The sequence below is a fragment of the Podarcis raffonei genome, chromosome 2, assembly GCF_027172205.1.
Source record: "Podarcis raffonei isolate rPodRaf1 chromosome 2, rPodRaf1.pri, whole genome shotgun sequence".
Taxonomy (NCBI): Eukaryota; Metazoa; Chordata; class Lepidosauria; order Squamata; family Lacertidae; genus Podarcis; species Podarcis raffonei.
Window position 1 is genome coordinate 87,952,023 of NC_070603.1, and position 12,713 is coordinate 87,964,735.

Genomic DNA, 12,713 nt, shown 5'->3' on the forward strand with positions numbered 1-12,713 from the left:
CACCCCTGTTCTTGGGATATGTTATCTGCTGTACTCGGCCAAATGCACTACTTGCTTAACTTATGCAGAAAGGAAAAGCGCTACTTACCTGCTCTCTGAGCTTCTAGAAGGAAAGCATTTCCATAATCCCAGAAAAACATTCCTTGATCAGAGAGCCTGTTGATGGCAGCCACTTGTCTCCTCAGACTGAAAATGGAAAGTTATAACGTTCTCTCAACACTATATGAATTTCCATAAAGAAAAATTATGAGCATGCACTAGGCCCTGAAATGAATGAACCAAAGTCTGCCATGTCTTAATTGCAATGGGTCTACTCTGAGTAGGACTAGCATTTAATACCACCCGTTATTTACAGTCCTGTGTTTGATTTGCTTATTCTTTAAAGCACCCTGGGATCTTACAGGATAAAGGGTAGTTAAAAAGTGTAATTCATTATTAAGACTGAGACTAGTCTAATTAACACTGTTATTCTGAGGATAACATGAGACAAGGATACACTGCAAACTTAGAAGAAGGTAGGAAAGAGATCATCACAGTAAAATAATGAAATGGGTGTATTTATTTATTTGCATTGAAATTTATGAGGCACTTTTCCATCCAAAAGGGGCCCTTAGAGTGGAATATTGGAGGGTGAAGCATAAGAGTTATAAAATTAATGCAGTAAAAAGTCAATCAAAATAAATACTGAAAGAATAACGTATGAAATCCTAAGCTGCAAAAACAAACAAAAATCCCCAAGCAATCCATCAACATAGTCAATACTGCATGCACATAAATAAAATAGTAGGAGGTAGTTTTCATCAGACAAATAAAGGTCATTAAGGAAAGAGCTAGGCAAACTTTCCAGGAAAGAGAATTCCTTTGTCTGAGCACTGCAACAGAGAAGGCCCTTTCCTACATTCCCAACAGCCTCTGAAACTGTTGTGGGATCAAGGTCTCCCTTGAAGATCTCAGTGGATGGGTATGCAGCCCTGGCAAAATAATTTGTGTTCCTAAAAAGGTAACTATTAATTGACATAGGCTGACAGCAAGTGTGAGAGTGGGCAACCATGGTTTGGGGGCAATGACTGCCCCTATCATGCACAAAGTGATTATATAGACGAGCAGACTCGAAGTCTTCCCCATCTTGCTGTTTACCTTCCTGCAGTCTGATATTTGAATGTCTTTTGAACCCAGAGAGGCTCCGATACCGGAAGTAAACCCAGCTGGGGAAGGAGGTGCTGGGGCAATGGGAGCAGGGATGGTTTGCCCAATGTTGAATGCAACTTTCTACTATTGAGCCAGCTTCCTTGAGTGGCTTTCTTGTCCCTGGAAAATTTGAAGTCAGAAACACCACTGACCTCCCACATTCTAGGGAAGAATGGTTATCACTCAGGTAGGACATTTCAGTTTCTGACAACTCAGCTCTCCTCACTCACATGCTCTTTTTGTTCTTTAAGTCAAACCCTTTTCTCACTTCTGATTTGGGCAGACAAATGGATCTGCTGCCATGTTGCGTCTAATTTAAACCATCAAATCTGTTTGACCTAGCATCAGTCGATCGGAGTGAATCCTGGCTCCCAAACCATCTTTTATGAAAATGAGACCTAACAGGAACAAGCTACAGGAAGAGAATCATTACCGCTAATCTATAGAGCCTAATTCCCTAATTCCCAGCTCCTGTGAGTATGCATTGGAAAAACAAGCAGCTGGCGATGGCTCAAAATCAATGCAGCTGGGTCACTTAACATTTGAAGCATTCTCAGAAATAAAACTCCTCTTCCTGCACAGTCATTTGCAGATTTGATTTTAGAGCAAGGCTGAAGAAATGAATGACATTTCTGTAGCCTGCTTCGACCTTCAGAAAGGAGGATTCTTCTTTCTGGAGCATAGTTGTGCAACTGAGTTTGTCATAAGTGTATGATGCCGATGAAGAGATATCCTTTCAGACTGAATTTGATATCCCAATGTGCAGTTTCGGGTGTTCGAATTTTATGAATGTCATTCCAAAATCAATTCCACCCCCCTCTAGCTAGCTAGATAGATAGACAGATAGACCCCAAACTTAACTGTGTCTATAGAAGGAAAGTGAATATTACAAGAGACATTTGACCTCGCAACAGAAGCAGAGTTTTGTCTAAAAAATTGTCCCAAGAAAACTTGTGCAAATTATTGAAGTACCTCTCTTGCACTAGGGTTCGGAATTTCACAGGATTGCTGGACATGAGCTGGTTAGCCTCCTTAAAGCTTAGCTGTACCGGGTAGTAGCCTCCATTAAAAGGATTGTGACAAGATGTTTGGTCAGACCCCAAATCAGCTAGCAGTTCTCCAGTGGTATTGAATTCCTCTGCAAGTCTCTCCCTGCACACAGAAAGAGGAAAAAGTGGACAACTATAGACCAGATTTTGGTATGGAAATAGAAAAGTAGATACCAGGAGCACCTAGACGAAATTTTGGTAAATTAGCTCCTTTGTATTGCTAAGGGATGGATGCATTGTAGGGAATGGCACAACCAACACTTCAAGCAGTTGTAAATCACACTGATTTCAATGACAAATACTTCAATCTCCCATTAAAATCAATGAGGCTGAAGTTGCGGGGAGAAATTTCATGACACATTTTTTATCAGAACTGCAACATGGTTTCCCTGCTCCTCCCCTGCTATCACAAGGTTCATTATTAGCTACTTACCAAAGATCTACCACATTCCCATGATATCCCAGACTAAGAGCCATTTTCTTCTTCTTTGCTTCTCTGTGTACAAGTCAAAAGGGATTAACTTTTAACAATTCAAAAGCAACTTAATTTTTTAAAAATTCCATGTCATGATAGTTTTAGGTTTAAAAAATACTGAACAATGTTGCTGGGGGGAAATGTTCAGATAAAGACTTTCAAGCAAATAACAATGTCTAAAATCCTCTTGAAGCTATAAAGAGAGATAAAACTACTCTTCTGACATACTGCATTTTTCTTATCTACATCCAGGGACCTCTTTGTTCTTACAATCCCCTCCTTGACATCTGGCCTGACTGCCTGTCCCATTTCTCTGTATGTCATTGGCTGATCTTCTCTGATGTCAAAGTGAGTATTCAGGCAGGGATGTCACAGATGTCCTGTAGGTACCAGAAACTGTTCTGGCCTTGAGGACTTGGATTATTACCTTTAAGACTCTGAAGTGTTTGAAATTCCAAAAATGCAGGAATAACTCTATTTAATAAATTAAACATATACAAATCAAGACGGTACTATCTGTTATTGGATAGTATCTGGCTGATGCTAATCAGGTGAGAGGTTTGAAAGCAGGCAGACAACTCTTGTTGTTACGTGATATTATGTTATGTGATATTTATGTTAATAGTGTGGTTGTTAGCAGTGATCTGTTCTGCAGTTTGAGCACTGGCGGAGGAAGAGGAGTGCAGGGGGAGTGCACCGCACCCAGCAGTGCGACCCCGGTGAGGTGCCATCGCGGTTGGCCCCCCCGCCTGTGCTGGGTGCCACGCCCCTGCAGGCAGTGCGCCACGCCCCAGGATGCTCGTCATGCCCCTGCGGCAGCACGCCCCACCCCGGGACACGCCCCAGCTCCGCCCCCGCCTGCTCTCTGGCCCCCAGTGCTGCAGCATGAAGCTCCGCCACTGAGTCTGAGTTCAAAGCACTAAAGAATTCATTTATGTTCTGCTCCAAAGTGGAAAAATTATTCACACTAAGGCAGGTAGGGGAACATGTGACACACACACCATGTTGTTTTTCTCCAACTCCCATCAGCTGCAGTCAACATGGTGAATGCTCAGGGTTGATGGGAGAAAGCCACAGATTCCACACACCTGCACTAAGGCGGACATGGCAGAAGACGTGAGCCTTGATTGTGCTGAAAAAATAGGACAAGAATTTTATACATGTAAATTCCTATTTCAAGGAATGTGGCAAGTTGCATGTGTCATGTTTTTCACCATTGCAAAGTCTTAAATTGTTAGCCAGTTTCTGCCCCTCTTCACTACACACCTTTAAAACAAATAGGGGAAACAGATGTCAGGACCAGCCCCAAGAGAGTTTTTTATTTTAGTGAGGAGCACTGACCTAGTAGTCACTCACTTCTGAGAAATGTGAGGTTAAGCACTAGAAATAAACCATAGCAGAGATAGGGCAGAGAGGGTTGCCTGCCCCAGACCTTTTCTCCACACTGCAGAAAAGTCCTTTGGTGGGATGTGGAGTTAATTAGCAAAACGCTAAAGAATGTGTTTATTGAGCCATACCTGAGCTGAGCAATACAGTGGTCCAGACTGCTAGTGATTTCCATCAACCATCCCTGCTGGTGACGCTTTAAGAGGGCTGCTTCATCAACCTGAGAGGTTGCATTAGATAAAATCGAATAGAATTAAACAAGCAACTACTGAACTTTAGAATAATTTGCCTTTAATTACTTATGGTAAAGGGTAGGAAATGAATCAGATAAGTCTCCAGGGCAGGTCACAGCAATTTAAAAATACAATATTAAAAACACTTGAAAACAAATTACAGTTGCAAGGATAGAACGGGTCTTAAATATATATATATATCCCAAGTGTCAAAGGCCAGGGTAAAGAGGTGCATCTTCAGCATGCAATGGAAACTATATAATAAAGATGCCACGGGCAGATCTGTGGGGAGGGAATTCCTCAACCTAGGGGTTTCCACAGGGAATGCTCTTGCCCAGATCACCCCCACCCCAAACTTCTGAGGGAAGGGGAACTAAAGACTGCTCTCTTTGCTGATCTTAACACCTGAGAGGGTCTGTAGGGAATGAAGCATCCTCTCAGATTTAAGAGTCCTAAGTCATTTAGAGCTTTAAACTCTATTGTGAGCACCTTGAATGTGGTCCAGAAATGATCTGGCAACCAATGTGAACAGCAGGTGACTGAGACCAGTAGTGGTGTGTAGCTCTGAGGCCTAGCCTGGGACAGGCCACTCCTAGCTGAAGAACCACAAATGATCAATCAGTGAGATTTCTGACCCAAGCAAATTTAGAAACAAGATTTTCTCTCCATCATCAGTGGTAAAATTACACAGGTCACTGAAGTCCTTTATTACCCTGTTTAACAGCATAGCTATAAAGCTGTTATTATAGTAAGGCCTGTTTCACATGAGAACATTTCAACTCCATGGGGAAACCTTTTATTGAGTGAGCAAGATGTGCACGTCTGCCAACCACCATATAGCTTTAATTACAATCTGCCCCAAAAAATTCTTGTTTGGTTAAGAAAAACAAATTCACATTAGCAAATCCTTTCATTATTGTTTGACCTTTTTTGTTGTTGTTTTAAAGCCCAGCTGCTGGTTTAAATGGATGGAAGCATTTTTTTCAGCGAGTCAAGGTCTAGGGCTGGAGTGGCCAAGTTAGTGTGCAGCTCACTTAAGACCACAATCCAAAAGAGAATAAAATGCACATAACCCCACTGAAAATCAACAGGCTTAAGCACACTTAAATCAGTTTGGGGTTGTGGCCTAATGTTCTGTGTCAGTTTTCACCTGAGGGGTTCATAAACTTTAGATAAAATGATGAATTGTTTAACAGTGTGATCCTAAACTTGTCTCTTCAGGTGTAAACCCCATTAAGTTCAATAGGGTTTACTCCCAGGCAAGTGGGTACTGTACTGTAGCCTGAGACATTTGCCCCTCTCTAAGCTACTAAAACCTTAACTTTTGCTAGAGTTTCCTTGTAAGCTCTCTCTTCTTAAAACCCACTTTTTCATTAAAATGCCTTAACAAAATCACAAATGGGAGGGAAGTACAGGGAGTGGCCACATGAGAATGGACCTTTTCAGGGGAGGTTGATTTTTTAAAAAACTAAGCAGAATCATACAAATAAACATACAGGCTTACCTCAGCAATAATTCCCACACAGCCAGCAATGACTGCAGCCTTGGCTTGAGCGCCACTCATTCCTCCAAGGCCAGATGTGACAAAGACTTTCCCAGCCAGATTCTCCACTCCCAAGTAGCGACGGCCTGCATTGAGCACTGTTAGCTAAGGCACATTGCAGAAAAGGGTGGTGACTGTGCATGGTACCCTATGGTGTCATTTACCAATGGCGATACTTCTATCGTATCTCCATTTGTTTATCATTTGCACTTCTCATTTCATCTACTCAACAGAACCTTACATGCTCAGGAATGAGCATGTAAAGGCCTGAAACAAAGCAAAGGAGGCTTCAGTCCAACCACTCAGGATCAATTACAGGTAATTAAAACAGGAGAATACATTTCATTTTCTCCTACACTTCTCTGTGAACCACTGCTCTGGTTGTCCTTCCCATTTGGAAGGTGACAGTTCTGCTGTATTAGTAGTGCTTTGGTGGCGGCGGAAAGATTCCACTCTCAGGCACCTGATGCAGAGATAGGGCAGAATTGCCTGCTCCCAATGGAGATGGGTTTGAAGGAGGCATCTACATGGTTCAGAGACACTGTGGGAAGCCTCTTCCTTAGAGGAGGAATATGTGCTTATAGAAGCCTTTATCAGGTAATTGTTTTTTCACAAAGCAGTTCCCTTGCAGCACCCAGCTTGAGAGTTGGTGGCTTATATATGTTGCAATGAGCAATGTGTCACATGGGGCTTGTTATGTATTCAGTGGTCTGTGTTTGCCTGAGCTTGAGTCTGGACTAAGGATGCTGAGCTCCGGTGTTCTGATTCGATACATGATATCCAATCACAGAACATTTCAGGATTTGGGCCTCTGCCATTGGCCCTTAAACTCTGAGTCATGAGTCGCAGCTTGGAAGTTTAGACAGCCAATCACAGTGGGAGTGGCCCAGGCCTTCAGAAATGTATATAAGCAGTTGTTTTGCCCCTGTTGTCCAGTTCAGTAGTTCAATAAAGGTTCTTGCTGTCATCACTGTGTCTTGCACCCACCTACACTTCAGTGCTTTAGAGCAGAGAATGAAGCAGTGGGTCAACTCTGCATTTGTTGTTATTCTTGTTGTTGTTTGTTAGAAAAAACTAAATAGATCTTTAGTCAGAAGAGAACTGATGCTTCCTTATTCTACAAATGATACATTCTGCCCAACAGTGATAGTGAGCAGTTCTTACCACAGTTCCATGGACTATTCCCTGTGGTCCAATGTAGCAGTAGCTACCTGCTGTCATCTGTCCATACCTGTCAATAGGAGTGAATGCAAGGCAGTTTTTTCAGTCAACTATGGATGTTGTTTTATTTTTATATATTCTGCCCCTACATTACTCTGTTAGTCTAGTAGTGCAACATTTCCTAAGTAACAGTACCCTTTGACACATTTCTCCATATTTCTCTTTTTCTCCATGTAGCTTCCTATGGTGTGATTCTATAAATTACTCAAAAATAAGCCCCACTGAATTACACAAATATAAGCCCCACTTCCCCAAGGAAGTGAATGCATGGTTTCAGCCTTTGGGTTACCGTATGTTTCTGCATGTATACATATAATGTTCTATCCCTTCACCATCGCAGGTCTGCCACAAAAAGTTCCCAATTGAGAACTAAAAAGCAGACCTCAGAAATTAATTAGGAACATTAATTAGGACAATGGATAACTTACATTGTAACCCCCATTGCAAATAGTTTCTCATATTCATCTCTGGAAGAATAGTTAGGAATCACCTAAACAAAGCAAGGAAATGTGTCTTATTTAGAGCATTTTGACAGCACTTTGCAGCTGACCAGGCAGCCAGAGAACTTTATACAGGTAACTAAAATCAAGCCAGTCCCTGTCATCAGAACTGCAATCTAAAAGACATGACACAGAAGGAAAAAGGGAGGAGAGGGGCAAGTAGACATCAGTTCATAATATTACAAGAATTAAAATAGAAGTCCTGAGGCAGGGAGGAAGGTGAAAAGAGAGACAGGTCTCTGATTAACACTGTGATTCTACCACCTTGCCAGCACAATGCAACCAACCTATTATGGGTGCTCCCCAGCCAAAGGAATGCACACAGCAGATAGTTAACTGTATTGTCAAAAGTGGACACTTACAGAAGTTCCTACGGCTCTGAACACCCACACATACCAGTCTAGCATCCAGGCAGCTAGTTCCTCGTCTGTGCTCTATGGAGCAGTTGCAGCAACAGGGGGCACCACACCCCTCCACCAGTTTATGTACCTTCCCCTGATGGGCTGCGCACACACAGCCAGAGGCTGTGCCTGTGTGAAAACTGCCTCTGCTCTTCCCTCTTCAATCCTCTCCTGGTTCCAAGAGACAGTGGTGCAGGAGAGGGTGGGGAGACACCCAGCCCTGCACTTGCCTGACCTGCCTCTTCCTCCGATCCCTTCTGAGCTCCATTCCCCAGCTCTGGAGCTTCCCCTGCCTCTAGCCTCTGGCTGGTACTGTTGAATGGTTTATTTAAATGTAAAGGTTCATCATTGTTGCACCTGATGTGTATGTCTTTAAGGGGCCAGAGCAAGGGCCAGAGCAAGATAACGAGACCCAGCTTTACAGCTGTGAAGCATAGCAGGTGCTGCTGAGTTGTATTTGATTAAGGTGTGTCAGCATTTGGGTGTAGTATATAAGGAGCAGCACCTAGCTCTCCCATTACCCTGGGGGATGGGTTGGTGGTTGGGTCTGGTTTGGTTGTTAATGTATTTAGTGTAAAAGGAGTTTTTGTTTTTCTTATTAAAACCTTATTTAAGTTATTTTTGAGTCCTTTATTTTTTAATGCATGGTCTCCCCAGCAAGCTCTCTGCAGCGTTACCATACTGCAAACAGCCAACATCTTTAGGTCCCCACAAATCACTAGCCCCTCTCCTGAGCCAGACTCCAGCCCCTCTTTTCCCTGTGTACACTCATCAGTGTCCTGCCATTCCCCGACACAACCTTACTAATGCTGAAAGTGTGAGGGAGCCCATTTGAACAAGCAACGAGATCTAGTTTTAGATGCTCCAATTATAACTAATAAAGTTTGACCCTATAGTAATTTGGAAAGTCGGAGAATATTCAAGAACACCCAGATCTTTTCCTCTCTCTGTCTCTCTTTTCCAAGGCCGCAGGGAAAGGACAGCAGGAAAAACAACAGGATGTTATTGGATGTAGTGGTGGAGGACAAATTTGATTCTGTTTGCATTTAAAGGTGACCCTATCTGATTCACACTTTCTGAAACAAACAGTACGTGAACCGAAACACGGCCAACCTTTGATCAATGAGGCAAAGCACAGTGCATACCAGAAAAAGACTGTGGGTCGTGACAAATGATAGTAAGCAAAGAGAGGACAAGATGACAGCAGCTATTTACCATGCCGTTGGTTATGACTAATCGAGGAGCGTTGCGATGGCTGGGGAAGAGTCCCAAGGGATGGCCACTGTACACGACCAAGGTCTGATCTTCAGTCATCTCAGACAAATAGTGCATCACCAGCCAGAACTGAAAGATGGAGATAGAATGGGAGAAAGGAGCAGGCTAAGCTTCCTTCTTATATTGATCTGTGTTTCTAAGGCTTTTAAAGGGCAAACTAGGCAAGTTGGTGGCAGGCCACCATTTTAGATTAACTGGGTGGGTTACTAGCCAATTCTTATAAAGTGACTTAAAGTGCAACATTGGCAAGTGGAAAGCCAGGTAATGTATCACACACAAACACACACGCCTTTCCCCTGAAACTGCTTCTCCCCACCCTTCCGGTTGGGTTCTGAAACTAGAAGTAATTCACATGGGGGGGGTGGAGAGCAGTGTTTGGGGGGGAAACATGAGCTCTGGGCTTATACTGAGTAGTCCATCTAGCTCAGCATTGCTTGGCGAGGCCCCGGGCCCTGCAGTTCCCTTAGATAATAAGCACATGGACACGAATGTTTAAGTTAATGGGATAAAATAGGCCACAACTTTATTGGTTATAGATGTGAGCGGTTTGGCTTAGGCATTGGGTGAAACCAGACTATATCCTGATACTGCCTGTCTGCAGGGAGTCTCATAAGGGTATACCACTGGTAGGGGGAGCCCTATTATATACATCAAATTGGGGCACCCCGGGGTCCACGATGGGGTCGTGGCATGGCCCTAGCCCATGCCCAGGCTTCGGACAGGATCCACACCCCCAGATCCCTTTAATGGGATACGGTTAATGAGGAGGGGCAGGCGGAGGCAACAACCTCCTCTCCCATAAACAAGGCCTACCCAGTGCCTAACTTTACAAAGTTTTGACGATTGCTACAAGGTAGGGGAAAACCAAATGGCTGGTACCAATCTGTCAAGTGGAAAAACTCCTACCTGCCCCCAACAATAAGGCGGCCTACATTGTCTGTGGCAAGGCTGATGTCAAGCAATACATAAAAAAGAGGGGGGTGGGGTGGAGAGCAGTGGGGGGACGACATGAGCCCTGGGCATATACTGAGCCAGTTCATCTAGCACAGCATCGTCAACACCAGCCTTCCACGCCCTGGTGCCTTCCAGATGTCATTGGACTACAGCTCCCTCCATCCCTGTCCATTGACAGATGCTGGGAGTTGTAGTCAAATGACTTCTGCAGAACACCAGGTTAGAGTTCCTGGTCTACAGCGATTGGCAGCAGCTTTCCAGGGTTTCAGACAGGGAATCTTTCCTAGTCCTCCCTGGAGATTGCACCAGAGGCCTTTTGCACGCAAGGGGTGTGCTCTACCTACTAAGCTCGGGCCCTTCCCCTGAACTAAGCGGGTTACGGCTCAGCACCCCTTCACATGCCACATTTTCAATTGCCTCTCCTCCCTGCACCAGAAATAACACTTCCAGGAATAACGTTGCTACAACATCTTTACAAACGGTCTCGTTTTTCATGAAACAAAACACTGAGAACAAACTGTCCTTATCGCAGTGAAAGAAAATCATTCATCCGACTGCTGTTCTTAAGTAACCAGTGACAAAGGCATATTGTTTTGCTCCGCTGTGAAACTCTTGTTAGACATCACAGTCATATCGACGCTGGACATGGCTGCCGGTGCAAAGGAAGAGATAGCAAGTTTCCAAATGTTGTGTTTTCTGAATGTCACCTTGCTAGACGCGAAGTACAGAATCATGTTCTTTCCCTCTTTTTCAGAATATCATGATTGTTTCAGGAAAGAAAGCTGAAAGAGCTTAGCTCTGCCTGGGGACCTGGGAGTCCTGATCCCAGACAGAGCAGGGGATTCTTGTGATTCCCGAATGATGAACCTAAAGCACTCTGCATCTGCTCAGAAAACATTCAGACTAAATGATATTTAGGGTGCTTCCAGATTCGTGTTTCTTGTTTATGCAAGGTGTGTGCAGCAGCCAAACAATGACATAAAAATACCAGCCCATATCTACCCCCATTTAACCTGGATTTATGCTTTTCATGAAAAAATCTGTCAAGTTATTTTAACCAAATAATGACCCCCACAAACCTTGTAAAAAGGTAAAGGTAAAGGACACTTGACAGTTAAGTCCAGTCGCGAACGACTCTTGGGTTGTGGTGCTCATCTTGCTTTACTGGCCGAGGGAGCCGACGTTTGTCCGCAGACATTTTTTCCGGATCATGTGGCCAGCATGACTAAGCCGCTTCTAGTGAAACCAGAGCAGCACACAGAAATGTTGTTTACCTTCCCGCCGGAGTGGTACCTATTTATCTACTTGCACTTTGACGCGCTTTCGAACTGCTAGGTTGGCAGGAGCTGGGACTGAGCAACGGGAGCTCACCCCGTTGCAGGGATTCAAACCGCCGACCTTCCGATCAACAAGCCCAAGAGGCTCAGTGGTTTAGACTACAGCACCACCCCCGTCCCACAAACCTTGTAGCCTTCTATAATTAGCAGCAAAGAAAGCAGCCACAACAGGTAAAACAGCTGTCACCCCACCCCAAGCCCCCATAATTCAAGCACTGGATTGCTCTTTCGATATTTCTTAAAGTCAAAAGCCCCAACAACTGCATGGATTCATTGTCAATGACAGCCAACAACTTAGTCACATCTTCCACCAAGCAAAATATGGATGTGATGGATTAAGAGCATGGTCAAGCAAGGCAAGCAACAAATGTATCAACACCATACCTGTGCCCAGTTGCTGAAGACTTGTCCATTCCCTCCATAAGTTACAAGTTCCTGGGGAAACTGCAAAGAGCACATTTTAAAGTATGTTTAAAACAGCGTCCCTTATTTCAGTCTCAAATATGTTTAAGCCCAGTTTAATCAAAACACTGCTTAATGAGCACATAGCAGAGCTTAAATCTGACCAGGGGCATTCTAGACTGTGGCCTATTCAATTATCCTCTGTGCTGCACGAACTCCAGAACGCCAAGAGATAATGGCTTCTATTAGCACCAGCCACTTCTTAGGATGCCTCTGCAGGGCACCTGATGAATGTCTAACCTTCACCGACTGACAAACTGTCAAGTCATCCACCTCCCCATGTCTAAGCTCCAGACAATAAGCAGCAGAACCCGCGTGTTGATATAGCTTGCATTTCAGTGGAACTGAATGTTGGCGGAGGGACAGGGCTGGCTCAATACATTTTGCTGCCTGAGGCGAAGGACAAGATGGCACACTCTTCCAAGGCCCAGACATAGGCTACCTGGACTGGGAGTGGAATCTTACTCAAATACTGGTGAAAGGACTATCTTCAATTTATTGTCACATGACTGTTTCGTGCATTTTAACTGCCTGTTTTATTACCATTCCTTCAGGCATCCAGACAAAAAAATAAAAATTACGTAACATCCCTATTAATGTGGTTTTTGTTGAAATATTTATAGTGCTTACAACATTATTCATATTTTTGTTTATGGGAATGAAAGAACACCAACCATCTGATTGCAGGA

General features: G+C 43.8%; 1 protein-coding gene across 1 annotated transcript in view; it reads right to left on the bottom strand.

The window, feature by feature from the left end:
• The window catches only part of UROC1 (urocanate hydratase 1), a 50,386-nt gene that overhangs the window by 23,039 nt on the left and 14,634 nt on the right, over positions 1 to 12,713 (bottom strand). The window contains exons 4-12 of the mRNA XM_053378032.1: positions 11,947 to 12,006; positions 9,212 to 9,340; positions 7,524 to 7,585; positions 7,039 to 7,105; positions 5,836 to 5,979; positions 4,230 to 4,318; positions 2,671 to 2,733; positions 2,161 to 2,340; positions 89 to 186 (exon numbers count right to left, since the gene is read on the bottom strand). Of these exons, the coding sequence (XP_053234007.1) occupies positions 89 to 186; positions 2,161 to 2,340; positions 2,671 to 2,733; positions 4,230 to 4,318; positions 5,836 to 5,979; positions 7,039 to 7,105; positions 7,524 to 7,585; positions 9,212 to 9,340; positions 11,947 to 12,006 (892 nt within the window). The remainder of the gene's footprint in view (positions 1 to 88; positions 187 to 2,160; positions 2,341 to 2,670; positions 2,734 to 4,229; positions 4,319 to 5,835; positions 5,980 to 7,038; positions 7,106 to 7,523; positions 7,586 to 9,211; positions 9,341 to 11,946; positions 12,007 to 12,713) is intronic.